The 27,576-nt window shown below is 55.0% G+C and overlaps 2 protein-coding genes and 1 long non-coding RNA gene across 4 annotated transcripts in view; 2 read left to right on the forward strand and 1 right to left on the reverse strand.

Annotated features, from left to right (window-relative positions):
- Positions 1–11,649, forward strand: POLR2F (RNA polymerase II, I and III subunit F). Of its 2 annotated transcripts, none has more exons than XM_067698045.1 (5): positions 1–157; positions 1,451–1,520; positions 6,675–6,805; positions 10,862–10,964; positions 11,469–11,649. In XM_067698045.1, the coding sequence occupies exons 1-5, from the start codon at positions 138–140 to the stop codon at positions 11,508–11,510; spliced, it is 366 nt and encodes a 121-aa protein (XP_067554146.1). In that variant the 5' UTR covers positions 1–137; the 3' UTR covers positions 11,511–11,649. The 2 variants fall into 2 exon arrangements, with proteins under 2 accessions (XP_067554146.1, XP_067554145.1); XM_067698044.1 differs by having other exon boundaries at positions 2–157; positions 10,893–10,964.
- Positions 11,650–15,446: 3,797 nt separating this feature from the next.
- On the reverse strand, positions 15,447–25,860 carry SOX10 (SRY-box transcription factor 10). The gene is made up of 4 exons (XM_067698036.1): positions 25,649–25,860; positions 24,640–25,151; positions 19,751–20,019; positions 15,447–17,363 (listed from the first exon to the last, which is right to left on the reverse strand). Exons 2-4 carry the CDS (start codon positions 25,071–25,073, stop codon positions 16,660–16,662), a joined length of 1,407 nt encoding a protein of 468 aa, XP_067554137.1. The 5' UTR covers positions 25,074–25,151; positions 25,649–25,860; the 3' UTR covers positions 15,447–16,659.
- Positions 25,861–27,349: 1,489 nt separating this feature from the next.
- The window catches only part of LOC137202458 (uncharacterized), a 52,063-nt gene continuing 51,836 nt past the window's right edge, over positions 27,350–27,576 (forward strand). Inside the window, exon 1 of the long non-coding RNA XR_010932626.1 lies at positions 27,350–27,576. This is a non-coding gene — a long non-coding RNA (uncharacterized lncRNA).

The following is a 27,576-nucleotide window of genomic DNA, read 5'->3' on the forward strand; positions in this document are numbered from 1 at the left end:
GCCTCCCGGAAGTGATTACCTCTAGGTCACGGCGCAGGCGCAGAGTACGCTTGGCGTCGAGCGAGGCGGAGGCGTGCTCTTTGCTGGTCTCCGCTCGGGTCTGGGGCGCAGAGCCCGGTAGCTGTGGCGCGGGTGTCATGTCAGACAACGAGGACAAGTGAGTGCGGGAGCGAAGTGACTTTTGCGGAGCCTCGCAAGGGGCGGGTGAAGCGGGAGCCTGGGTCGAAGGAAGTTGAGGAGCCAGGTGTCGGGGGGCAGTGTCTGAGGGCACTGGGGGTGCTGAGGGGGCCCGCGGAGCTGGAGAAGGGTAGGGCGGTGAGCCGGCAGCATAGACCCGGCCAGAGGCTGGGCACAGAAAGACCCTGGCTCGAGGGTCCAGAGAGGATCACTGAAAATGGTATCTTTCAGCAAACTTCCGCTGAGTCGGGCTCTCTGTCAATACCTAATAGGTGTATTAGGTATAGTCTCTGCTCTCCAGGTGGGGTCCCTTTCTAGAAGAGGGGACAGGCCCATAGACATAATGCCGGGTCGTGTGAATTGCGTAGTAGGTCTGTAGTATAGAAGTAATCCCGAGGAGGGTCTGGGGAGACTTTGAGGTCGTAAAGGTCTGGGAGGCTTGCAGTAATCCAGGTGAGAAAAGGTAGTGACTTGCACTAGGGTGATAGTAGTAGAAGTGGTGAGAAGTGGTTTTGAAGTCTGGATTTATTTTGAAGCTAGAGCCCAGGAGATTACCTGACGTGTGGTGTTGGAGGAGAGGTCTATCCTGAAGATAAAAATAGGGGAGTTCTCAGCATAAGTATATTAGTCAAAGCTGAGAAACAGAGGAGATCCTCAGGCGGGTGTCAGTAGAGAAGAGGAGATGTCTGCGTGTCAGAGCATCCCAACATGGAGTGCTTCGGGGGAAGAGAGGAGAAACCGGCAAAGGAGACTGAGAAGGAGTAGCCAGTGAGGTGGGAGGACACCAAGAGTGTGAGGTGTCCTTGCAGTCAAGTGAGGAGAGTGTTTTGAGTGAGACGAGTGGTCCTGTGGGCCAACTGACACATCAGGCTAAATGAGAACGAGAATAGTCCATCACATTTAGCAATGTGGAAAACATGAACAAACTTGAAAGGATGGTTTGGGTGGAATCATGGAGGTGAAAGGCTTTGGAGTGAGATGATGACAGAATGGGAAGAGAAGAATCGGAAACAGTGAAGATGGACAACTCTTGCAAGAATTTTGCTCCCAAGGGGAGGATGGAAATAGGGCTCTGTGAGGAGGGAGTAGAAAAGTAAGCTGTTTGTTTTTTTAGACGAGAAACTCAAATGACTTAATGATTTATTAAGTGATTCACTTATTAAGTAGATATTTATTGAGTGCCTCCTATGCTAGTAACTCAGATGAGACACAGATCTCTGCCCTCTTTGATTCTACTAAGTCGTGCTCTAACTGGCTTCTTCTTCTTGTACAGTTTTGATGGCGACGACTTTGATGACGTGGAGGAGGATGAAGGGCTAGATGACTTGGAGAATGCCGAGGAGGTCAGTATCTAGCCTTGGGCTCCCCTCTCTGCAGCCCAAGCTGCTGCATAGCCCAGCCAGTGATGACTGACTGAATGCATCTGCCTCCCGTTTGTGGTCAGGGCACCGCCAGTTAGAGTGAGGAGAGATCTAGTCCTGGGTAGTGGAGGAGCCCCTCAGGGTGGGCCTGAAGGCTTTTGTCCACTTGGAGCACAGCGCATGGCTTCTGGGGCAGTTAGCTTACTGACAGTTGAAATATTCCCTTCATTCATTGAGCAAACATGTGCTGAATGTTTATTACGTACCAGGAGCTCTGCAAGGTGGGGCTACATAAAGAGCAAGGGGGAGAGTGACCTGGGGTAAGGCTGGAGAGGTAAGGGCCAAGACCAGACAGGATTTTGTAGTGTGAAGGTATCGGGAAGCCACTGACAAGTTTTGAGCTGGGGAGCGGCATGATCCAGTGAGGAGTGAATTGGGGAGGAGCAAGGGTGAAAGAGAGCCCAATTAGGGAGCTCTCATAGACCTCCAGGTCAGACCTGTAGCTTGCACTTGGGTGCTGGTAGTGTCGGTGATGGGAAAACGGATGAAAGAGCTATTTTGGTGGTTTGGATATGGGGCTGAGAAAGTGGGAGATGACAGGGATGACTCCCATGTTTCTAGCTTGAGCAACTAGGTGAATGAGTTACTAGCGTCATAGATAAAGTAGGGCTTTCTGTCCCTTGTGACTGATGGAGGGAGAAGTGCTTTATGTCTCTTGGAGAGAGAGTGATCCCTCGATTTTTTTTTTTTTAAGGCTGGGAAGCTGAAGGCCCTCTTGGGATTTCCTGTCTGCCTGGCACTCTGAGGTTATATGTCTCTGAGTCAGAAACCTCCTTCTCTGTCCTTCTGATCCCTTTCCATCCCTGTCCTATTGATTCTGCCTCCTCTGTGTGGTTCGGTCCTGTTTTCGTTTCTCCATTCCTCGTGTCTCAGCCTGGTTTGGATCTTCATTGCTTTTCACCCACGTTACTGCGGAAACGTGTGGCCGGGTTTCCTGCCCTCAGTCTGCTGTTGCCTCTCTGCTGCCAGAGTCGTCGTCTTCCCCTACCACGTGATTGATGACTGTTGGTCTTCCTGAAAGGTCTCTCTGCTTCTGCCCTTTCCACCTACGGAATATTCTCAACAAGGTATCCAGAGCGATCCTTTTAAATCTTAAGTCACTCTGTCTCTCCTCTGTTCAGAATCTGCATCCAGTGGCTTCTTAGCTCATTCAGAGGAAATGCCAAAAAGATGTACAAGGTCCTCCAGGATCCGGCCACCTGCTCCCTCTGGGACCTTATCTCTTCTCGCTGTCCCTGTCATGCCAGGGAGACCCCAGCTCAGAACCTTTGACTGTGCTGTTCCCTCTTCCTTTTCCTTAGGTATGCACGCGACCTGCTCCTCAGCCTCATCAGGTCTTTGTTAAATGTCACCTCGGTGGGGCCTTCCTGACCACCCTGTTTAAAATTGCCACATTAACCCTTTCCTCCAGCATCACCACCCTGGCACGCCCTGTCTTTTCTCTGTTTTTATACCACACATTGTACTTAACTAATTTTGTTTACTGTTTGTCTCAGCTCATTATAATGTAAGTTCTATAGGAGAAAGAATTTTTATCTGTCTTACTGCACTATCCCAAGTGCTTAGAATACTATCTGACATGTAGTAAGCACTCAGTAAATATTTGTTGAGTTAATTCTTTATTATAGAATTTATTCTTCTGCCTATAACCCTGTACACACCTTTTGCTCTAATCACACTCCACAATTAGGTGTCCAGACCTAGTACATTCTCTCCCTCCTCTGTGCCTGTTGCGCATGCATTTCAGCCTGCCTGGAATGCCCTTTCCTTCCTCGTTAGCTTGGCAGCTCCTACTCATCCTTCTAGACCAGCCCAAGTCTCATCTCTGGACTGTATTCGTAACCCCCAGTATGAGGTAGATGTCTCTCACTTTCTTGTTAAGTTTGTGGCACACTTGCATACTTTTTTTTTTGGTTAATTTTTTTTTGAAGTGCTTTGATATTCCATTTTATTTATTTAAATACACACGCTCACACACACAATTACAACTCTGTAAATTAGTGAAATGGCACTCATTGGATGAATTAAATTACAACCAGTAAATGAGTGAACAGGAAAGACAGAGTTAAAGAAGATATTTGCAAAACATATAACTGAGAAAGTACATCTATACAATGAATTCTTACAAATCAATCATAAAAATGCAGAAAATCCAATACAAAAAGGGGCAAGGGATTTGAACAGGTACATCACAAAAGAGAATATCCAAATAGCTAATAAATATATAAAACAGATGCTTAACATCATTAGTCGTCAGGAAACTGGAAAGTAAACCACAAGACACCACTCCACACCCACCGAGATGGCTCAGATTAAACCAGACAAAGCAGACATCTCACAGTGACAACACCAAGTGAGAAGAAAGATGTGGAGCAATTGGAGCAACGTTTATATTATTCTGGTCCGAGTGTAAATTGGGCCAGCGCTCTGGAAAACTCTGTGGAGTTATGTACTAAAGGGGAGTATAGATGTATATTTTTTAGGGACCAGTGATCCCGCTCCTGGGTGTATACCCAACACAGATGCATACTTATGTTGACCAAAAGACATGTACAAGAAAATTCATAGCATAATAGCAAACTAGTCCAAATGCTCATTATAATTGAACGATTATATGGATTGTGGTATATTCCAACCATAAAATCCTAGATGGCTGTGAAAATGAACAAAGTACTGGTAGACACAACAGAATGGATAAATCTACAAATATAACACTGAGTGGAAGAAGCTATATAGAAAACAGTACATAAGGTGTGATTACATGCACAGGAACTTCTTTTTTTTTTTTTAATTTTTAAATTTTATTTATTTTTTTATACAGCAGGTTCTTATTACTCATCAGTTTTATACACATCGGTGTATACATGTCAATCCCAATCGCCCAATTCAGCACACCACCATTCCCACCCCCCCCCGCAGCTTTCCACCCTTGGTGTCCATATGTTTGTTCTCTACATCTGTGTCTCAACTTCTGCCCTGCAAACCGGTTCATCTGTACCATTTTTCTAGGTCCACATACGTGCATTAATATACGATATTTGTTTTTCTCTTTCTGACTTACTTCACTCTGTATGACAGTCTCTAGATCCATCCATGTCTCAGCAAATGACTCAATTTTGTTCCTTTTTATGGCTGAATAATATTCCATTGTATATATGTGCCACATCTTTATCCATTCGTCTGTCGATGGGCATTTAGGTTGCTTCCATGACCTGGCTATTGTAAATAGTGCTGCAGTGAACATTGGGGTGCGTGTGTCTTTTTTTTTTTTTTTAAATAAAGTTATTTATTTGTTTTTTTTTTATTTTTGGCTGCATTAGGTCTTCGTTGCTACGTGCAGGCCTTCTCTAGTTGTGGCGAGTGGGGGCTACTCTTTGTTGTGGTCGTGGGCTTCTCATTGCGGTGGCCTCTCTTGTTGTGGAGCATGGACTCTAGGTGCATAGGCCTCAGTAATTGTGGCATGCGGGCTCAACAGTTGTGGGTCACGGGCTTAGTTGCTCTGCGGCATGTGGGATCTTCCCAGACCAAGGCTCGAACCTGCGTCCCTTGCATTGGCAGGAGGATTCTTAACCACTGCGCCACCAGGGAAGCCCGTGTGTGTCTTTTGAATTATGGTTTTCTCTGGGTATATGCCCAGTAGTGGGATCGTTGGATCATATGGTAATTCTATTTTTAGTTTTTTTTTTTTTTTTGCGGTACATGGGCCTCTCACCATTGTGGCCTCTCCTGTTGCAGAGCACAGGCTCCGGACTCACAGGCTCAGTGGCCATGGCTCATGGGCCTAGCTGCTCCGCGGCATGTGGGATCTTCCCGGACTGGGGCACGAACCTGTGTCCCCTGCATCGGCAGGCGGACTCTCAACCACTACGCCACCAGGGAAACCCTATTTTTAGTTTTTTAAGGAACCTCCATACTGTTCTCCATAGTGGCTGTATCAATTTACATTCCCACCAACAGTGCCAGAGGGTTCCCTTTTCTCCACACCCTCTCGAGCATTTGTTGTTTGTAGATTTTCTGATGATGCCCATTCTAACTGGTGTGAGGTGATACCTCATTGTAGTTTTGATTTGCATTTCTCTAATAATTAGTGTTGTTGAGCAGCTTTTCATGTGCTTCCTGGCCATCTGTATGTCTTCTTTGGAGAAATGTCTATTTAGGTCTTCTGCCCATTTTTGGATTGGGTTGTTTGTTTCTTAAATATTGAGCTGTATGAGCTCTTTATATATTTTGGAGATTAATCCTTTGTCCATTGATTGGTTTGCAAATATTTTGTCCCATTCTGAGGGTTGTCTTTTCGTCTTGTTTGTGGTTTCCTTTGCTGTGCAAAAGCTTTTAAGTTTCATTAGGTCCCATTTGTTTATTTTTGTTTTTATTTCCATTACTGTAGGAGGTGGATCAAAAAAGATCTTGCTGTGATTTATGTCAAAGAGTGTTCTGCCTATGTTTTCCTCTAAGAGTTTTACAGTGTCCGGTCTTACATTTAGGTCTCAAATCCATTTTGAGTTTATTTTTGTGTATGGTGTTAGGGAGTGTTCTAATTTCATTCTTTTACATCACACTTACATACTTTTATAGCACTTGTTGTTTTGTTTACTCTTGTCTTTTTCCCCAGACTATGTATTCTTTGAGAGCAGAAACTCTTAGCTTTCTGTCTCAGCACCTATTATGATGTCTGGCACATGACAGATGCTTAATAAGTGATTGTTAAATATATGAATATGTAAAGATGGGGTGCTTGTTCCTCTTCCTCTTAGGGTGATTTGTTGTCTGTGCTCAAGGACTTCTCTTCTGGATGAGGCAGCTGGCTTTGGACTCCCTGATCATGAGTCCTTTTTTACTAGGTCTGAGACTTTGGCCAAGTTAGCTAACCCTCCAAGCCTCTAGAATGGGCATTGTAATCCCCACCGCATCAGGTTATTGTGAGGATTAAATGAGGTGTTAATAAGGCAGTTGCAGGTCACTGGCACGTAATAAGCAGTAGCGTAGCGGTGGTTATAATCGCTGTCGTCGTCATCCTGCCCCTCACCCCCGATAATGCATCCTGAGATTTTTCCCTCTTTCTTCCTTGGTGTCCAGGAGGGCCAGGAGAATGTTGAGATCCTCCCTTCTGGAGAGCGACCGCAGGCCAACCAGAAGCGAATCACCACACCATATATGACCAAGTATGAGCGAGCCCGTGTGCTGGGCACCCGAGCCCTTCAGATCGCGTGAGTATGAGCCTCCTCACCATCTTTTCCATCAGACAGGCTACGGGGAACCTGCACGCTGTTGGTGCGGCTCAGCCTGGCACCTGACCACAGACCTTCCCTCTTCTCACACGCTGAACAAGGGTGGTGCTGTCCCTGTGTGCCAGGCACTGTGCTAGACCCCCTGCCCGCAGAGAGTTTGTGATCCAGTGGAGAAACCGGACATAAACATCTGAGAAGTCAGATAACAGTACAGTAGAAGAATAGTGATAAGAATACAGAGTGTAACGAGTGCCTGTCAGTTAGGGAAGCAGAAATAAATAAATAAATAGAATAAGATCAGCCCTCGACCGTTGTGGGCTGGTTAGTTGGGGGTGCTGCGGCAGCACCCCCCTGGGCTTAAGGTGGTTCTTAAGTCGATAGACAAGGGCCAGCCCAGAGGAGTGGGGGAGCCCTCCATGTAGAGGTCCCGCTGGAAATGTGAAAGCACAGAGCAGTGGGGGGGGCGTTGGGGATTGGAAATTAGCAGCCTTTCCTTTGTCTCCCAAGCTTGGAGCTAGTTGAAGACGAACAGGATTCAGGAGCTAGCAGTAGGCAGGTGGGGATCGCAACGTGCGACGCTTCCGTGTCCACCCCAACAGCCATGGGCACTGCCGCCGCCAGCGGCCCTGTGTGCAGGTGTCAGCCTGCCTGCTAAGCTTGTGGGCATCGTGGAGGACAGGTCAGGCGGCTTTGAGGAAGCAGGGACTTTTGAAGAGGCTGGACCACAGATGCGTGCTTTCCCCGCCAGGCTCCCTTGTCAGATGAGTTCCTCCTCCGTTGTGGCGAGAGTAAGTGGGAAGACAGAGAGGGAACGGGCATGTTACTGTGGCTCTCGTGGAACATCCTCCGCGGGGAAACGTGATGCCGGGGAAAGGAGCCCTACCCCAGACCTCTTATAAGCTGCTGTGGGAAATGGTGGGTACCTAGAGGAGAGGGTGCTTCAAGTAGGGAGTAGTCGAAACTAGGCTTGAAAGAAAAGCTGGGGCCAGACTTGTGGGACGACGCATGCTGGCGGAGTGGTGATGCTCAGTCTATGCATCCGTCCGTCCCCACCCCGCCCAGGTTTTTAGACAGCATTGGGCTTCATCTCCTCCAGTCTCGTGGAGTGAAGGTGGCCACCGTGTTCACCTCGACAGAGGGCTTTATGGGCGGGCAGCGTCGTTCCTCACCCACTTGGCAGCAGTAGGCGTCCTGCCAGCCTGGTTGTGCTCCTTGCTGGTCTGGGTGAAATGAGAGCTGCACTCAGTTTGATGATTTTGGTATCGCTGGGGTCAGGATCCTCTAGGCCTGCACCGCAGTTATGGTTGCCACTGGCTACATTTGGTCTTTTAAATTTAAGTAAAACTAAATAGAAGTTCAGTGTTTCGGTCTCATTAGCCACACTTCATGAGCCCAGTAGCTCCCTATGGCTACCGTAATGGGTAGTACAGATAGAGGACATTTCCATCATTGCAGAGCACTGATTGGGCAGTGCTTACGTCTGCTAAACATGATCAAGCAGAAAGAATAATTCATAAATTATTTTTCAAACAAACAGACTGTATGCAAGTTAAAGTCTGTCAGCATCGAATAAGATCTAGTGCTTGCACCTGTCGGGGGTGCAGAGATGATCACAATTCCCCAGGTGTCTAGGTGTTTACAGTCTGGTGGGAGAGATGGACCCGTTCTAAATACCCAGAACCCAAGGCGGATGGGATTGCTGCTTTACAAGAGAAACAAAAGAGAGAAGGGAGTAATGGCAGGGGTGACTGGGGAAGCCTCACGAAGAGATTAGAATTAAAGCGAGGTGGTTTTGAACGTATCCCAGGTGCCAGAAACAGTACTAGGAAAGGTCCAGGTAGAGGCAGGCATGTATGGATTGTAGTGGGGGAATGGCAAGTAGCTTGGGGCGCAAGACTGGAAAAGATGTCACTGGTTCATTGAGTGACAGGTTCAGATGGGCTTGCATTTGGTGGACAGTATGGAGCAGGCATTTCAAACACTACCGAGGCCCAGGTCCTGCTTTCCTCGGGGAGCAAGCCTCGGTCTAGCTTAGTCTAGTCTATAGTGCTCTTTCCGACTGAGGGCTAGGGTGCTGTCTGGTGGTTCCCCGGCTGCTGTAAGCCCTTGGACAGCCAGGGCTGGAGCTTATCCTGAGTACGAGGCCTGCAATTCTGCGCTTAGTAGATGCTGAACAGATGTTTCTTGGATATTTGTGGATGAAACCTCTCTCTGGTTCACTAGCCCCACCTGGTGGCTGAATGGTTGCCACAGGTGGAGACGTTCCGGGCACACTCTCACACTTCCTGTGCACATAGTAGGGCTGGATGAATTAATGCTGTTGAGTTATTCGTATCTTGAAAGAAATAAGGCATATGCAGATCAGGGAAAGCATTTTGCCCCATTCTTTAAAGGTTTACATTTTGGGGAAGTTCAAATAATTATTGAGAGAGGATATAGAGAAAGTTAAAGAACTTGGTCTCTGCCCTTGGGAAATTTTCAGGCTTTGGGGAGTAACAGACATCAGAATATTTAGCAATGAAATTAGTAGATTATTTAGTGTGAACTGGTGGCTGTCAGACTGGCTGGTTATGAGAAGCACCTGGGGAGCTTTGCTAATGCAGGTTCTCAGGATCCTTCACTGGAGAGTGAGGGGGAAGGGTCTGGGGAAGGACCTGGGAACCTGTATTTTTAGCATACTTTCCCAGTAATTTTGATGATTATTAGGTTTGGGATCCATTAGTGTAAACTTGAGCTGGAATCAATAAGTGTGGCTTCCTAGAGGAGGTGGGCCTAGAACTGGCCTGTTTGTTTCTAGAGCCTCTGCTGTGGGCCAAGTGTTGTGCTAGGGCTCGGGGTCCTGGGCCACCAGGTCTCGTTGGAAAACTTCAAACACGTAGTCACAGTGTAGTGGTAGTGGTGCCAAGAGAAGCGTATGTAAAATGAGTCAGGGCACTGAGGCCTCTGCAAGTGCTTTCCCGAGTGGAGACATCTGAGCCTCTTGCAGGCCTGTAGGGAGAGGAGGAGCTTGTACGAGGATGCAAAAAAGGAAACAACAGGGTATGTCTAGGGAACTGTAGTAATTTGGTATGGCTGGAATGTGGGGTAAATATAGGCAGGTAGCATGAGAAGGTACTAGAAAGGTAAGCAGGGGCCAGGTGAGGTTCTGCCTGCCTGATGGCTGTGGGGTGTCATGGAAGGGTGGCAAGGAGGTGAGCGCCCCACCACAGGCCCTGTGTAGAGGCTGGAGGAGCAGGACCCTGGGGGTATTGCCAAGTCAGAGAAGGAAAATGAGGCGAGCTGGGCCCCGAGGCAGGGCTGGGGGGTCGAGTTAGAGTGGTCAGAAGGGCGAGCTTTTGCACGTGCGGGTCCTTTGTGCTGGAACACTCTGCTGTGGCTGCAGGCTCAGGAGTCTGTGATGGGCCCTGGGGGAGGCCCGTGGCAGGGGAGCTGACATGACGCACGTCACACGGCCCAGTGATGAAAGCCCACACTTGTCCCGTTCACAGTACCGGGCTTCAGTTTGTGAATCACCAGCTTTTAAAAATAATGGGAGGTGGTGGAGCACAGTAGGGAGGAGCCTTCGGGGTTCAAACCTTGGTTCTACCACTTACTGGCTGTGTGTCCTTAGGCAAGTTACTGACCGTCTGTGCCTCAGTTTCTTCATCAGTGAGACGGAAGTAACAAGCGTGCTCACCTCAGATACAGTACTCTGAAGGGCTGAGAGCAGCCATGCCACCTGCTCTTTGCTTGTTCCAGTAGTGCTTTAGCATCATTGTTGTGTGGGCGTGGCAGGGCTTTTTGTCTTCATTTTCAAATGAGGATAGTGAGATTTGGGGAAGAAACTCAGTATCTTTGGAGGCAAAGTTTAAGTCTAGCGTACAGGCTCCCACTCGCATACCCTCGCTGTCAGTGCCCTGGAACTGCCGCTCCGCATCCGCTGTGCCCGCCTCCCTGGAAGGTGCCCTTTCTGGGTGAGGACTGGGATGCTGATCTGATCCTGTTTGTGAAGCTCCCCCCCGACTTCATGCTGGGCCTTTCTCCCTGTGTTTGTAGTCTCCCCCAACACCTGTCCCTGTACCTACAGGATGTGTGCCCCCGTGATGGTGGAGCTGGAGGGGGAGACAGATCCCTTGCTCATCGCCATGAAAGAGCTCAAGTAAGTCGCCCAGATCATGGTTCACTGCCCCAGAGCCCTGGGAGGCAACCCTTGGGTTCTCTGCTGCTCACCCTTCCCCCACTTCCCTGATGGGGAAGTGTGGTTCTTGTTCCTGTAGACCCTTAGTTTGTTTGGGAGTCAGCCCTGCAGGGAGGAGGAGGGAGGGGGAGGAGGGGGCAGGCAAAGGCGGAGGGGAGGACATTGATGAGACCTTTGCTGTCTGTCCGAATTTCCCTGTTCCTACTGCAGTTGGCCTTACCAACATCCCTCTACGTTTCCCCCTCCTCCCTTCAGCCATGGGATGGCAGAGCCCTTCCAGACTCAAGTGCCACACTCAGAGATGCAGGAACTTTTTTTGTTGTAATTCCTTTCCTACAAAGTGCATTCATAGTCTCAAGAGGATGCTGCTGAGACTTCTCTTGCCTTGCATTCTGCACATCTGTCCCTCTGCTGCAGGGCTGGGGTCACCAGCCCTCATGTACCTTGACTTCTCCCCTGCCACAGGGCCCGAAAGATTCCCATCATCATTCGCCGCTACCTGCCTGACGGGAGCTATGAAGACTGGGGGGTAGACGAGCTTATCATCACCGACTGAGCCGGAATCGTCTTCCTGACTGTGCCTCAGCCCCAGTTCCTAGTCTCATATTCTTTATTCGTGTAAATAATAAATTCTTCAACATTTCAACCCCTCCGCCTCCAGCTGCCTGGGAGGCCTACCCACTTCTTCCGCCCTGCTGCCTGGAGGGTGCACCCATCCCAGTGGCCCTGCGACTGTCAGCTCTTTAGGAAGCACCAGGGGCCCTGACCCCCTGTGGCTCCCCCACGTCCCTCCCTCCATCTCGTAGTCCACCAGAGCAGAGGCTGCTGCAGGAGACACCTCAGCTGCCTTCCCAGCAGACAGACAAGCCTTTGTGCCCAGGGAGCTGGTTGCCACGGAAACCCCCAATTTCCTTTCCAGTGGGGACTGGCTGCAGGGGCTTCTCCCTTCTCAGGAGTATCACAGAGCAGGTCTCATCAAGCCACCCATTGTTTCCTAAGGACCTGCCTCGAGCCTCTTATCGTGGGCTCGGATCCCCTTTCAGGAGCCAGTGCCCCAGCAGGAAGCTTGGGGATGCAGTGATCTCCTGCCCTCCCCGAGAGAGCCCTGCCGGGCAAGTCAGCAGCTGGACCAAGGGCCGAGCACCTGCCCACCCCTGCCTCCCCTCCCCCGCCCCCCCCTCGATCCCCGCTCGTCAGGCCACTCCCCACACACCATCCTTCATGACCCACCTCTCTGGTCTGCCACACCCATACCCTCTCCTTCCCAGCTTCTGGAAGATGTCCTTCCCCTTCTGTGTGGGGCCCCTGCTCCTCCGAGGCCTTCACTAGGATGGGTGCTGGGATGATGGTGGGCAGGGGAGCAGGGCTTCTGGGTTCAAGGCGTGACATTAAATCAGGACTGGAGCTCCCCTTTCTCTGCCCTAGGTTCTAATGGGTCCTGTTCTCTTCACTCTGCTTACCCAATCAATCATGCTGGTTCCTCCCTTTCTCGGGGTTGGCGGGTGGGGGGAACAAATGACAGGGAGAGGGTGTATACTGACACCAACAGGGATAGAAGGGAAAACGGGCTTCCTGAATATTCCAGCCTTGACCTCCCTTCTGCTGCCAGCTCCCCTTCCACGAAGAGGAGGAGCTTGCCTGACCTCTGCAAGAGGCAGGGACCCTGGGTGTGGGTGCCCCCTGGACAGGGTGGGAGTGATGAGCATCCCCAGGAGCGGGAGGGGTGTTTGCTGCTCTGGAGAAGGGTTAATTTGGGGGAGCAGTGGACTTCGCACCCCCTTCCACCCTCCTCCAAGCCTGTGGAATCCTTTAATCAAGTTGGGTGCTGAAATTTCAGCTCTGAAATGCCGCCTTTGTGCTGGCATCCAGGCGGCCGCCCCAGAGTGCGGGGGTCACTTTCTTGGCCCCGTTTCTCTAAATGGTCTCTTTGTTCCTGCTGGACCGCTCAGTATCAGATGTGATTAAAGGGAGATGGGGCTTGGGTGGAGGAGGAGAGAAGCGGCTGGGAGAGGGAGGGGGTTAACCCTTAGGGGATAGGGTGTAGAGGAGTTGGAGAGAGGGGTGTTTTTCCTCCCATTTCCCCCTTCCCATTCTGCTGCTCTTGCACGGAGTCAGCCCCTTCCAGCTCAGCTGGCCAGGCCAGGGCATGGTCCCCTCAGCCCTCTCCCGATACACCTGCCCCTTCTCTGTTTACATGTGGAGCCGCTACTGAGGCCTGAGCTCATCCAGAAGCTCAGGTCTGAGGCATGAGCACAAGCTAGGTCTCCCGACTTCTGTCGGGTTATTTGTTCTTTTGGGCCATTTCCCCTTCTCCCGTATCCCCAGTGACTTTCCAGTGAGCCTCACGAGGTCCTGGAGGTGGTGATTTCATCTTCTTGATGTAGCCCCTCCCACCTGCCCTGCCAGCTCCACGTCCACAATCCCACTGAGCACAGGAGAAGACTGGAAATACTGAACAGACCAGAAATGGACTAATGTCCTGCTTGTCAGTAGAGGGAAAGGGTGGGTTGTAAGAATTATGAGCACATAAGGTTGGTACTGATTGATCCCTAACAAAATTCTAGAATAGGCTATTGCATATTTGAAAACACTTGGATAATAAAAGGATCCTGGAGCTAGCATAGGGTTTCTAAGAATATCACCAAGTGAACCAAATTTTCTGTTTTCAATGGTTACTGGTCTGGTAGGTTGGAAGAATGCCACAGGTACAGTGAACCTTGATTTTAACAAGGCATCAGGCAGTCTTTCTGTGCAGCTGTGATGGAGAAGTGTGTACTTCAAGGTGATAAAATTAGATTCAGAATTGATTGGACAGTCTTTTCCCTAAGAGTATAGTTAACAATGGATGGAGAGGTTTTTAGTGGTGTACACAGGGCATGTCCCTCTTCATTCCAACCTTTTTTCATTAGTGACCTGAATGAGGATGTTCAGGTTTCAGACATAAAGCTCAGGAAAACTATAAGCTGGACTCAGAATTCTGAAGGTTTAGTGTAGGTGGGGAAATGGTCAGACGCAACAAGATGAAATCTGTTAAAGATCAATATAAAATCCTGCATTTATCTGCAACACACAACATCAACAAAACTAGAAAACCACTTGTATACAGGTGGCCTCACTTGGCCGCAGCTTTTATCTACGAGAGCAGGGGTTTGCAGTTACCACTCCGCTTCGCGGGAGCCAGCGGTTTTGGCGAAGTGGCCTGAAGAGCTTGCGTGACATAGCTTCCAGATGGCAGTCTGGCCACTCGGGAGGACTGGGCTAGTTCTTGGTGCCCCCTACCCCGCCCAAGGTCCTGACTAGGAGGTGAGGGGCTGGAGCCCACAGACAGAAGAAATAGATGCAAGATCTGGGGATGCTGGCCTGGAGCCGTGAAAGCATCATCGCTTTAGATTACAAGCGGAAGTAGGGCAGGTGGAAGAGATGGTTAAGGGCGCAAGCTTTGGAGTCAGCTGGCTTCAAAATCTGCATGAGCACTTCTCAGCACCCACCTCGCAGTGTCAGGTCCCCATCTGGGAAATGGGGATAACGACTGGACCCACTCCCTCATAGGCCTGAAGGATATAAAGCACTTGGCCAGGGAGCACCCAGTACATGGTAGCTATTACTGTTACTATGAGCTGAGTGCAAGGAAGGACTTCCAACCATTGGAGGTGTCTATCAATGGAGCACGGGGAAGAGGGGAAGAGATTTCCCTGTCCCTGTGGTGGAGGAGCTCCTGGCGCCAGAGTGCAGGTTGGAATTCCGTTGAGGAAAGAGCTTTTGGGGAGGAAACCCTGAAGGATTAGATGGCATGTCTGCCATCCTGGTTTACACTTAGACACAGGCACCTGCTACGAGGACTCGGCTAGATCCTGGTGTTGGACAAGTTGTGTGTGTGTGTGTGTGTGTGTGTGCGCGCGCGTGCGCCTGTGTGTGTTATTGGACAAGTTGTGTGTGTGTGTGTGTGTGTGTGTGTGTGTGTGTGTGCGCGCGCGCCTGTGTGTGTTATTGGGGGAGGTGGCAAGTGGAGGGCACAGTGAGAGAAGGCCCATCCACCCATCCTAAAGGACCAGGCCTGCTGACTGCAGACAGCAAGACATGAGGCCTGATCTCCCTTTCAAATACTTGTTCCTTGAATTCTGTGCAAGGCCCCTCTCCGCTGGGCGAGAAAGGGCTGCTTGCAAGGCGCTCTCGCTGAGTTCCAGCTGGGTCAGCAAGTGGCCCACCTGCAGTGTGGGCACAGCTGGGCTGGGGGCAGAGCTCGCATCTGAGGCCTCAGTTCTGAGCACACACTGACCCCACTGTGATGCCAGTTGTCCTAACCTGCTGCACTGGGAGAGAGGAGACCTTTGGATTGTCTGTTCTTTGCATTCTACCCCTAGCTACTTTCAGAAAGTGTTTGAAAAAGCACAGGTACAGGGATAAGAGACCAAGAGACAGGCCAGGTCAGGCCCACCAAGCAGGTAACCAGAACCTTTAATTTTATTATGTAGAATGCTTAATGCAGAGTTAATAGGGGCTAGAGTACCTAGCAGAGGGGAAGGGGGAGAGGGAGCTACTGAGATAAATAAGAGGGGGGCAGTAATGAGTTACATGTGGATTGGGGGGCTGCAGAACAGGAAGATAGGGGCAGAACAGAGCTACATACTTTATTCAGATACCATTGGGAGGCAAAGGGCAAAAGGCCAGGGCAGAATGTACATGTCAGGAGTTTAGTGTCTTCAGCCTGCTGCCAGCAACCTGGGTGCTGGGCCCTGGGTCTCCCCCTGGAGCCGAGGGTTTGGGCCTGAGCAGCCTATAACTCTGGGAAGCCCAAGGAGTTGGGGCTGACAGAGCAGGGGCCACAGAGCCTGGTGAGGGGAGAGGGAGTTGGCGGGGAGCCGGGAGGAAGGCTCTGTGAATTGTCTCCGAATCCTGGGGTCCCTGCCTCCTCATCTCCTGGGATGTGCCTCAAGATCTGGGAGCTTGTAGTGGAGTAGGACCTGGGTCCTCTTTCTCCATTAAACAAAGAATGAGGTTACTGGCATGAAATTGGATCTGGGGGCCTCTGTGCCAATCCCTTCCTGTGTTTAGGAGGGGAGGGGGCACTGAAGGGTTGAGGAGACCTCCCTCTGAGCTCCCCCCCCACCCCCTCTCCCTCGAGGCTATTCAGAACTGTCCTCGGCCCCTGCGGGGCAGACGGAGCCTGCTGCAGGCGCTGACGCAGGTCTCTGGCTGGCCTTGCTCTTAGGCACATGGCGCAGGTGGCACGGGTTATGTCAGTCCCCTTATTGCCCACGAAAGAGGAAACATGGGCACAGGAGTGGCAAGGCCTCCAATTCCCATCTGACCCTGGATGCTTCCCCTCCTCCCAGAGGAGGGTGAGCGGGGCCTGCTCAGATCCTGGGATCGAGGGTCATTCCTGGGGGGAAGGTGCAGCCCCTCGTTTTTCAGTCTGGGGCAACAAGCAACCTCCTTCTCCTCTGCCCAGCCGAGTAGCCCAGGGCTGTGCCTGGGCTGGAGTCTGGATAGGACGGGGTGGGGTCATCAAAGGCAGTGGGCCAGACAGAAGGCCTTCCCTCAGCTGTCAGCCTCTGCAGCTGCCTCCACAGCCGCCACCGGGCCTGAGATGGGCGAGGAACAGGGCGCGAGGGCTGGGGGAAGGGGCAGGGCGAGGGTGGTGGTGACAGGGCCTTCTTTAAGGCCGGGACAGCGTCGTATATACTGGCTGCTCCCAGTGTGTGGGGCTGTGGGACTGGGGCCCTGAGGGGCTGGGGTCAGAGATGGCCGTGTAGAGGGGCCGCTGTGAGGGCCCCATGTAGGAGAAGGCCGAGTAGAGGCCAGAGGCCTGGCCTGAATGGCCATAATAGGGTCCTGAGGGCTGATGGTCAGAGTAGTCAAACTGGGGGCGGGAGATGGAGGGGAAGGCGGAGCCATAGTGGGGCAGACTGAGGGAGGTGTAGGCGATCTGCGAGGTGGACGGCTGGTCAGTGTAGTGCGGGGGCCCCTGGGGCCCCGCGGTCTCCGTCTTCACCTGGGCTTTGGCATCCACACCAGGTGGCGAGACCGTGGGCAGAGCCACACCTGGAGGCTTGGAGATCCAGGCAGAGTGTCCACTGGCCACAGCCAGGGCGCTGCCCAGCCCATAGCCAGCTGCCGAGTAGCTGCCCACATGGCCCGGGTGCCCGTTGGGCGGCAGGTACTGGTCCAACTCAGCCACATCAAAGGTCTCCATGTTGGACATTACCTCGTGGCTGATCTCACCGATGTCCACGTTGCCGAAGTCGATGTGAGGCTTCCCGCCCTCCCCCATGGAGCGCCCATCCCGCTTGGGGTCTGCCTTGCCCGACTGCAGCTCTGTCTTTGGGGTGGTCGGAGGGGTGGGCGGGCCATGGCTCTGGCCTGCAGGGGAGGGAGACAGAGAGAAAGGAAGCAGGAACCGAGGTCAGAGGCTGCTGGATTCTGATGGTTCACTTTCAGACAAGATGCCTCCAGAGGCTGAGGACTGATCACTGCGTGACCCTGCAAGTTTTACACGTTTGGGCAGCCCGAGGTGGCATGTAATTATGTAATGATCTTGGGTTGATCTCCAGTTATTTATGAAGTGCCCCAATCTTAGGAATGAGTCCTGTCTCCTACCAAAATAGGACTCCCGCGTCACCCACCTCCTGGAGAAGCCTGCTTCATTCTGCAAAGCCCTTCCTCACACCAGCTGAAGTCGGCTTCCCTGCCTGCTCCCATTGTTCCTTAACTGTTGAGCCCGATGGGGTCTGGCCTGTGGGTCTCGGCTCGCCTGTTCTCTCTTAAGCACACTCAGCCTCTGCTGGCCGCTCCCTCTGCTGACCTCTCCCGCCCTCATCGCTTTTGCTGGCTTGCCTGGGCCTCCTCCAGCCCTGGGCCCTGAACAGCGATGTGTCACCTCCAACCCACTCCTTCCTCCCAAGGCCACCTCAAGTGCCCCTTATTCAAGGAAACCTTCCCTGTGACCCAGTGCCCCCGACCATGCTCTCAGCTCCCATCACACACCGCGCTGTCCCATTGTTCCTCCAGCTTTCTCCCTGCCTGTTCAGGAGAGCAATGAGATAAGTGACCTGCTCTACCCCGTTCCTTTGTCTGTCCATTTGCTCATTCACACATTCATTCAGCAAACACTTAGGGGGCACTGCTAAGTGCCAGGCACTGTGCCAGGCGTAGGGGATACAAATGTAAATCAAATGGGTCCTTGTCTGCACAGCTCCTAGTCTTGGGGGAGATCCAGGGACCCACACATGGCTAGAGGGCAGCATCCGAAGTGCTGTGATGAGGGGATGTGTGAAGGGCTCAGGGGACCAGCGCAGGAAGCTGCTCACCCTGCCCTGGGGACGTGGGGAAGGTCTCACTGAGGAGGAGTAGCTGAGCTGTTGAAGGGGAAGAGAAAGCCCAGGCCTACAGTAATATAGTGAACTGGTTGTTCTGTACAAGGTCCAAGGTCTTCTGGTGTGTCTGTGTCCCTGAATCTCCAAAGGAGTGTGAGGGCGGAATGGCTGGATTGAGGACCCCATCGGAGAGAGAACATGTTCATGGTCTCGGAAACCAGACGCTCCTCGAGGGCAGGCCTGTACCTCCATCAGACCAGAGGCAATGCTGAGTCCTGTGCTGGCCAGAGTGTCTAGACTTTGAGTTTGAATCCTGGCTCTGCCACTTACTGTGTGACCCTGGGCAGACCCCCTATCTTCTCATCAGTTTCCTTATTAGTAAAACAAAGGTGATAGCAAGCAGCTCAGACATGGCCTCCTTCTGGAAGCTTTCCTTGACCAGAGTCTGGTGGGTAGCTGGGTATCTCTGGAGACCGACTGGGTGGACAGGTCGATGCCTCCTCCCTAGAGGTCATGCCCCCTTATGGGCTTTGTGTGCACTTGTTTCATCCTGTACTTAATTCAGTTGTTTTCATCCCTCTAGAGTGGGCTCCTGAGGCCAGGGACCGTGGCTTCTCGTTTGTATGCCTGGTGTCTGCTTCCAGGTCTGGCACAAAGGAGTACTCGGAGCGTGTCTTCTGAAGGCAGAGCTCTGCTCACTGAGACTTGCCAACGTGCCTGACCCCAAGCACGGTGTTCTGTATGCTACGAACACAAGTGAGGCAGCTGTGGTGGAGCAGAGGCCCCGGAGCCAGACCACCTGGGCTTAGACCTCAGCTGTGCGGCAAGTTACTCTCAGTTTTCTGTAGAGTTTTCTCTCTGTAAAATGAGAGTGATTTGCCAGAGCTGAGGTCTGACCCCAGGCAGTGTGACCGCCTCATCACAGCTTAGAGTGATTGCATGTGTGCCTGGCACACAGTAGGTACTCAGTTAATGTTAGCTGTTATCATCATTAATGAGAAGGAAACAGGATAGATACCCTGTGTCTGGCTCATCCATGGCACGTGCTCAATGTCACATGCCGTGTCTCCCCCATCAGACTGGGAGGTGGGAAAGAGGCAGTGATCTCCCCTTCATCTGCTCTCCCGTTTCTCAAAATCGTCCTGTCCCACTTTTCTTTGGTGTAACTCCCCCACTGGCCTCCATGGCCTCCTTAACTGGTCTCTTCACCCCAAAGCAGTGCCTCTTCTATCAGTCCTGGTCAGAGCCCTCTTGCCCAGCCGCCTCGCCTGACACCTGAGTCCCCACTGAGCTCCCTCTGGGCCCCTGCACCCTAGCTGGGCAACCACCCAGTCGGGCCAGCCCTTCCCAGAGCCTCGGGTCTCAAGCCAGCCAGCCTTTGCCTCTCCCCACCGCCCAGCCTCCCCCAACCCAAGCTCCCAGCTCCGTGCTCACCCGAGGGGTGCTCAGGGTTTCCATCTGACATCGGGGAGCCCTCGCCCGGGTGCCGGTGGTCCAGGTGGGCGCTCTTGTAGTGGGCCTGGATGGCAGCAGCACTGCCCTGCTCGGCCTCCCCGCCTGGGCACTCTGACTCTCCCTGGGCCGCCTTCCCGTTCTTCCGCCTCCGCGGCTGGTACTTGTAATCTGGGTGATCCTTCTTGTGCTGCATCCGGAGCCGCTCGGCCTCCTCAATGAAGGGGCGCTTGTCACTCTCATTCAGCAGCCTGGGGTGGGGTGGTTGGGGGAGGCAGCAGAGGGGGAGACATCATAAGTGTCTGCCCTAGAAGAAATGAGGCCCCGGGACGGGGAGCCCAGCGGGCAGGGGGCTGTGCCGTTTGATTTATGGACTGGAGGATGTGAGCCCAAGGCACCACAGCCTCAGGGGGCAGTGATCGCTGCCCCAAATCTCTCGGGGGCTGGAGTGTGAGAGAGGAATCAGCCTGCTGCTCCTGGCAGCCCCTGAGCATGGAGTTAGAATAGAGCTTACAAGAGGCATAGAGCTTCCTTCAGTTCAAGGAAGAGAAAATGTTTCTCGTCATCAAAGCTGTCTGCAAGTGGAGCTGGCTGCCTCGTTAGGGGGTGAGCTCCCTGGGACTGGAGGTGTGCAAACAGAAGCAGCATGGTCAGGGGGAAGAGTCCAGTGTCTGCTACTTACTAGCTGAGTGACCGTGGGCAAGTCACTTCTCTGAGCCTTAGTTTCTTCACCTATAAAACGGGGATGATAATACCTACTTCACCAGGTGTGGGATTGGCCAAGATAATGGCTGTGAAGCGCTGTGCACGAGACCTGGGGATGGGGGACTGGCACCTTGAGTAACAGGTGCAATTCTAATGCTGCTTGTGGGGTGGGTGGACAGGAGGACCTGGCGTGGAACCCCTCAACTCTAGAATCTGGATTTTTGTGAATCCCAGTGTGGTGGGGCCTAGGGGGCAGGATGTGAGTGTCCCTTACTATGTAGGAGCCACTGCCTCCTGGGGGAGATCAGATCTCCTTGTCCAGGGGGGTGACAGAGGGTAAAGGAAGCTAGACTCTCTTCTGAGACCCTGGACAGGGGCAGACAGACCTCCTCCCCAGTCCAAGCCCAGCCAATGGAAGGCAGCCCCTGAAGACAGTACCCCTGCCCACTTCAAGCAGGGGTACTCCAGCCTCAGGCCAGGGCTGGGGCAGGGGGAGTTCAGGGCTTGGCTGCTCAGGGTGAGGAGGGCAGGATGGGGTACCTCAAAGAGGGGCTCAGGGGAAAGAACACACACTCAGACTCCGAGACATAAGGCACTCTGTGGGAGCAGCTCTGTCCTTTGGCCCAAAGGGCCTCTCTCTCCAGCTGCCCGCCCCCCCCCCCACAGTGGGCGCCCTCTTCACCCAGTCAGCAGAAGGCTGAGCCCTCCCTGCCCAGGATGGGAGGGGGTGGTCATACCAGGCACCTCCTAGCGGGCAGCGGCATTCCTCTGCAGCTTAGCCTCCCCTGGCTGCCCTCCCCCTAGGCCACCCGGCCCAGCCCTAGTGCAACTTTCACTTTCCAAGGGTCCCTCTAGCTGAGTGATGGGATGGAGACCCCAGACCAAGGCCTCAGGAGTGAGGGAGTGGGATGCGGCCTTTTTCACCCCAGCTGTGCCCACCCCCCACCCCCAGCCAGCCTAGGGGAGTCGGTGGGGCAGGCCCAATGGTGTGTGTGTGGTGAGGGGAGAAGCTGCATGTGAGAGCGCCTCAGCCAGCTGTGGCCCCGGCACAGAGGCTCCCAGGATGTCTGGGGACACTGCACTCCCTCTTCCACCCCAAACCTTCCCTGTGCCCTCTGTCCAGCTGGCAACCGGATGTGAATCAGCAAGAAAATGGCAGGGGGCACGGAGCCAGGGCACAGGCCAGAAGAGAGGGAAGATTCCAACACTGCATCCCATTGGCACCTCCCATGCTAGTTCCCAGCAGTACCCTAACCTCGATAGAAATCTAGCCCGGGGGCGGGGTGGGGGGATGGCCAGCTTTAGCCCAATGCTAACCTCACCCCCAAACCACCCAGCCGCACCCAGACCTTCAATCTCGGCTCTTTTCAGGCTCTCTCCTGACCCCAAACCCGCCCTGCCCCACCACGTAAACCCAATCCCAAACTTCATCTTGCCTCCAGCGCCAGCCCTCAGTCACCACAGCTCTAACTACAAACCTCATGCTCATCTGCACTTCGCTTCATCTCTGGGTCTCCGAGGTCTGGAATAGGGATGGGGAGGGGGTAGGCTGGTTCCCCACCCAAACTGGAACCCCATGTGGGGGGCTTCCACGGTGGGGCACTGGCTGCCACTTCACCTGCTCCTGTCAGGGAAGGGACCTGGGAGTCGGGAGAGGCTCCAGCCTGCTGTAATTATTCTCTCCAGGCAGGCCAACCTGTATACCCCCAGCACCACGTGAACAACATCTAACAGTCCTTTCCCAGGCGGGCACCGAAGGTTAGCGTGACCGTCGGCGCTCCCCCAGCCATTTAGGAGCCAGGACCCGGACGCTGGTGTGTCTGACCCCAACCCCCTTACAGCACCCCACACAGTCTGTATGCATGTCTTTCTCTTCTCAGGTATAGGGCCCCTGATTTCCAGTTCTGCCCAGATAACCATACCCCTTCCTGACCTCCCCAGCCTGGGAGTACCCCTCCCCAGCCTGGGAGTCATGAGCCTGGGCCGGGGGTGGGGGGGATTTCAGGAGGAGCCCCTGGAGAGACTGGCCAGCCCAGTGCATATACAGATGTCTCCTGGGGCCCCCACCCAGGCTCTAGGTAGCCCGCCCCCTGTTGGCGTAGCCTTTGATCCTTGCCATTTTCTGGGGTTGGGTCCTGAGTAAGCAGTGCCTGCTTTCCTGATTGCCCCACCCCAGGTTGGCCCCTGGGGGGCACCCTGGGACCCTGTGCGCACAACTTGAGTGGCGGCCAGGAACAAGTCCTTCTGAGGTAGCCCATGCCTGGGCTAAGGGAACAGGGACAGACAGGGACGTTGGAGGGTCCAATTTTAAATCCTTGGCAATGGCATGGGGGAGAAGCAGGGTGTCCATCCTTGCTTTGATGCCCTCACTGTGGTCTGCTCGTGGTCCCAGGGCCTGTTTTGTCTGCCTGTCTCCCTCCTGGTTGTCCGTCTCTCACTTGCTCTTCTCTGTCCCATGGCACCAAGGGTACTGGCCTGGCTGAGCCCTGCCACAGTGCGGATGGACCTTGGGCAGAGGAGCTAGCTTTGACCTCCGCTCCTGGGCAGGGTTAGACCCTCTGAGTCCATGCAGCAGGTTGGCCACTGAGCCCAGCGCCTGCTGGGGTGAGCAGAGCGCTGAGAGCGGGACGGGAAGGAGCCCAGGCCTTAGCAGACACATGGCCAAGGACGGGGCCGGGGGCTGGATGGGAATTCCTCTAGGTCTCTCGGGGGCCCTCCCGCGCCTTCCACCACCTTAAGCCTTTGGCCTTCTAGGCCAATCTGCACTGTGCTGGGGCCAGCAGGGGGAGGGCAGCGGCAGGAGGGTGGCAGGCCCCTCTGACAAAGCCCAAACTTTCTGCAGCTCAGAGGCTCCTCGCTCCTGCTCTCCTCTGCCCTCACCCTCCCCACCTCCTGACCGTGTCTTAGAGTGCAGGCGTGACCCACTTCTGTCACCAAGGATGGTGTGTGGGAAGACCACTGGACGAAGAGCCAGGAGACCTCGGTTCTGGCCCTGGCTCTGCCCCAAGCTGTTACGTGGCCTTGGTGGTCCCTGTGCCTCTCTGGGCCTATCTCTTGGGCAGTCCAGTGGGGAATCAGGTAACCTCTGCAGACGCACATCTTCTGGAGCCCTTGCTCTCGATCTGAGCTGCCCAGGACTTCTTGGGGGGCGGGGTTGCCCTGGTCAACAACATATTCCCAAGGGGCCAGCCTAAGCCCCAGACCTGAGGTGAGGCCGCCTGCCTCCTCGAGGGCTGTTTTTCCCAGAGGTTTGGGCTGCTTCCAGAGAACCTGGGACTCTGAGGGACCCTGGGTAGGCAAGGCACCAACGTTTCCTCCTGGCCAGGGCTCTCCGGTCTAGGGCTGGAGGAGTAGGAGGTTACTGCTGGGTGGGGCCCTGGAAAAGAAGATGGCGCCTGGACTGGGAGAGGGAGGGAGGGGAAGAGTCGGGCCTGGCAGCTCTGGGGCCGGGTGGGAGGGGCAGGCTTCTTTCCATGTGTCCCCTTCCCTGGGGGAAGAAGAAGCCCCCGGCCTGAAGGAAGGGTGGTCAGAGGGCACAGAGAAGGCAGCTGGGGTAGGACAAGATCCTGCAGTGGCCGAGTTGTCCTCAGCAGTTCTCCATCCCTCACCCTTTCAAAGACCTGGATCTGAATTCCTTGTCTGCACCCCCCCACCCCACCCCATCTCACTCCCCCAGCCCTCCACCTGGCTGCCTCAGTTTCCCTGCCTCTCCAGCCTGGCCTTCAGTTCCTTCCCAAGCGTTTCCCCCGAATCCCCCTGACCGGCGGCAGTGGCACCCTTGAGTGGCTTGCCTGTGGAAGGGGTTAGTGGAGCCCCGTGGTGTGGAGTCCTCCACCAGCCTTCCCTCCCTTCCGCCTTCACTCTCGCCCCAAGAAACCCAGGCCCGAGCGCCTGCCACCGACAGAATTCCAACCGCGAGGGGGCGCCTTCCAGCCCGCTGCCCCGGCTGGGGAGCCGGGCCTAGGCCGCTGGAGATCCGAGCGAGCGCAACCACAAAGGGGTACTGGGGGAAGGGCGGGTCCGATGCACCCAGCTGGCCTTCCAGTCCCACCATCAAGGCGGTGGCTGCCCCAGGAGAAAGGCTCAGGCAGTGCCCGTCTAGCCCGAATCCACCCGCAGGTAGGGGGCCCGCGGGAGCTCCCCGGAGGCGGGTCGGGGGCGCTCACCTCCAGAGCTTGCCCAGCGTCTTGCTGAGCTCGGCGTTGTGCAGGTGCGGGTACTGGTCCGCCAGCTTCCTGCGCGCTGCCTGCGCCCACACCATGAAGGCGTTCATGGGCCGCTTGACGTGCGGTTTGCTCTTGCTGGCGCCGTTGACGCGCACGGGCATGGGCACCAGCGTCCAGTCGTAGCCGCTGAGCACCTGGCTGACGGCCTCGCGGATGCACACGGGGAACTTGTCATCGTCCGCCTCGCCGTCCTGCTGCTCCTTCTTGACCTTGCCCAGCTCGCCGGGCCCCGGGCTGGCTCGCAGGCCCGATCCGCCGCCTCCACCGCCGCCGTCGGGCCCCAGAGAGGGCGCGCTCCCCGGGGACAGGCAGCGCGGCTCCTCGGAGCCCACGGGGCTCAGCTCCACCTCGGACAGGTCCTGCTCCTCCGCCATGTCGCCCCCGGCTGCCGCCGCCTCGGCCGCCTCCCCGGGGCCCGCCGCCGGGGTCCTCGCAAAGAGTCCAACGCCCACCTGGACGGGAAGGCGGGTGCGATGGGAGGAGTGCGCGCAGCCCCGACGGCGTCGCGGCGCGGGACGCGATGCAGGCACGGCCCCGAGGTGGCGTCTGCCCGGCTCCCCCTAAACCCACCACAGACCCTGGGCCCCGCGCACATGCTAGACCCTGGCTCGGCCTCCTAGCTCCCGCCTCCGTGTCTTCCCGCCACCTGGTCCCAACCGTCTCTTGGTGTGGGTGGGTTTGGGTTTTTTTTTTTTAAAACCTCCTCTTGGGTGGAGGTTTGTTGATGGAAAGGAAGAAAAACGGACTCTTTATTCTGCTCTAATCCTGGCTCCTGGAATTTCCCACCTTTTCTCTCACCTTTCCTTCTTCCCTTCCGCCTGCCCCGACGGTGCCTGGAGGAGCTGGGTGGGGGGCAGATGCGGGTGTCAGCCTCTCGCCACCCCACGCCCCACCGCAGGGTCCCAGGCCTGGGCCCCGGAAGGGAGGAGCGGGCTGCACACTCACTCACCTCGGACCTCTCCTCCAGTCTGGGGCTCGTCCTTAGGAAGTGGAAAACCGTGTCCCAAGGTGTGCGGTCCAGCTCGGGGCTGGGTGGGGGACGCTGGTGGGCTGGGAGGGAGGGGCTGGGGGCCCTGAGCTTCAGGCCACGGCCTTGTCAGGACGGAGCCTGAATCCTCACCACCAACCACCCTGGCCGGACAGCCTGAGACTGACTGAGCGCTGAGCTGCTGCCGAGGGCTGGGGAAGGAAGGAGGGGGAGAGGGGGAGGGGGAGGGGAGGGAGGGAAGGGCAGAAGGTGGAGCCTCCAGCGCTTTCCTTCATCCCCAACACTCAGGGCTCCTCCGCCAGCCCCCCCCCACGCCCGCTCCCTGCGCTGCTGCCCCAGGCCCATCCTGGGAGGTGTAGGAGTGGGGTGGTCAGGCCAGGAAAGCCAATGGATGCAGGTGGGCAGGGTCACAACCTGTAGCTTGAAGGAAAATTGGGCTCAACTGGGACCCCCCACCTCTGCCTCAGGTGGAGGGATGGGCAGTTGGCAGAGGATTGGGGAGGAATGAGGAGAAGGCAGGTGAAGCCTCTGTCACATGTGGGGTGCTGGCCTGTGTCGCTTCACCTAAGACCTCTCGTTGAGTGCCAGCCCGTCTCACCCCACCTCCTGCCCGCACCCGGGCTGCCCTCTCTTTCTCACCTTAAACAGAAAGAGAGGAAGATTGCAGGTCCATACCTGGTGAGGCGGGGAGAAGCTGCACACCCCCTGCCCAGTGCAGATGCCCCAGCCCCTGGTCCCCTCTCACTGGACACCCAGCACCGCAAGGGCTGGGCTGGCTCAAGGTAGAGGGACAGGACTAACGTGCAGGAGGCTGGGCCTGAGCTGGGCTGGGGTCCCTCTCCAAGTAGGTCTGAAAGGCTTCTGGGGCCCCACTTCCTGGCACCCAACTCCCTCCACCCTGGTAGGGTGAGTCTCAATCCTGGTTATCGTGATGTTCCCCCCCCACCCCGAGAAAGAGTGGGGAGTCGCCCTGCCTCTCTCTTCCTCCTCTCTGCTCCCTTCTCCCCTCAGCTCCGTCCCCAGCAGGGTGACCCCTCCATTTTTCTGTCCTGCTCATCATCTAAGGCTTCCCCAGGCCTCTCCTCCACAGATCGCAGCCCCTCTCTCTTCTCAGAAGGTGGGTGTTGAGGCAGAGGTGAGGGTGTGTGTGGAGGACAGATGGAGCCTGGGCCGCACTGGCGACCATGGATGGCTCTGAGCTCCTCAGCAGCTGGGCGAGGCCCCAGGCCCACCCCAAGGGAGTCCTGTGTGGAGTGGGGCTGGGAAGGGGGCCTAGGCAAGGCCTCATGCTTGGGAAAGGCCAAGGGGGTGGGGGGGTGGGTAGTGGGACACAATGAGGTAGTCACACGAGGCGAAGGCATGTTGGGGGTGGGAGGAGCGGACACTGGAACACACACACACACACACACGCTCGCACACACACAACCAGCCAGACAATCGGGCCAGTGTGTCTGGGCCCTCGGAGCCCAGTGAATTAGGAGTTTGATAAGGGTTTTCTCTTTCTGTCGCTCGCCGGCCTTGGACAATCTCCCCCCAGTTTTCCTCGACGCCACCCCCGGCGCTGCCAACCCTCCTCCCCCCCCGTCCCCCCCACCCCCCCGCCTCCCTTCTCTTCCCTGTGCCCAGACTCTTGTTCGGGGCCTTGAAACAGTGAGCTGTCTTTGTTCGAAATACAGGTGAACGGCAATCATGTGATTAACACACACACACATAAAAAGCTTTTTAACAGCGCCCGCCTGGCCTCAGAACCGCCCAGAGAGGAGCCGCCCTGGATGGACAGAGGGACAGAGGGACGAGCCTCCAGCCGGTCGTGTCTGGCTACCCTCAGCAGTCTCCGACACCCGCTGCTGCCCGCCCGCTGCCCGCCTGCGTGGCATCTCTCGATCCCG

Source organism: Pseudorca crassidens, chromosome 11 (assembly GCF_039906515.1).
Source record: "Pseudorca crassidens isolate mPseCra1 chromosome 11, mPseCra1.hap1, whole genome shotgun sequence".
NCBI classification, from domain to species: domain Eukaryota; kingdom Metazoa; phylum Chordata; class Mammalia; order Artiodactyla; family Delphinidae; genus Pseudorca; species Pseudorca crassidens.

Excerpts from the sequence above, each read along its gene's own strand:
- POLR2F (XM_067698044.1), top strand. The coding sequence starts at position 138 with ATGTCAGACAACGAGGACAA. Across the intron at positions 158-1,450 it reads ATGTCAGACAACGAGGACAA|TTTTGATGGCGACGACTTTG; the intron begins GTGAGTGCGGGA and ends CTTCTTGTACAG. Across the intron at positions 6,806-10,892 it reads ACCCGAGCCCTTCAGATCGC|GATGTGTGCCCCCGTGATGG; the intron begins GTGAGTATGAGC and ends CTGTACCTACAG.
- SOX10 (XM_067698036.1), bottom strand. The coding sequence starts at position 25,073 with ATGGCGGAGGAGCAGGACCTGTCCGAGGTGGAGCTGAGCCCCGTGGGC. Across the intron at positions 20,020-24,639 it reads ACGCTGGGCAAGCTCTGGAG|GCTGCTGAATGAGAGTGACA; the intron begins GTGAGCGCCCCC and ends ACCCCACCCCAG. Across the intron at positions 17,364-19,750 it reads AAACCCTGAGCACCCCTCGG|GCCAGAGCCATGGCCCGCCC; the intron begins GTGAGCACGGAG and ends CCTCCCCTGCAG.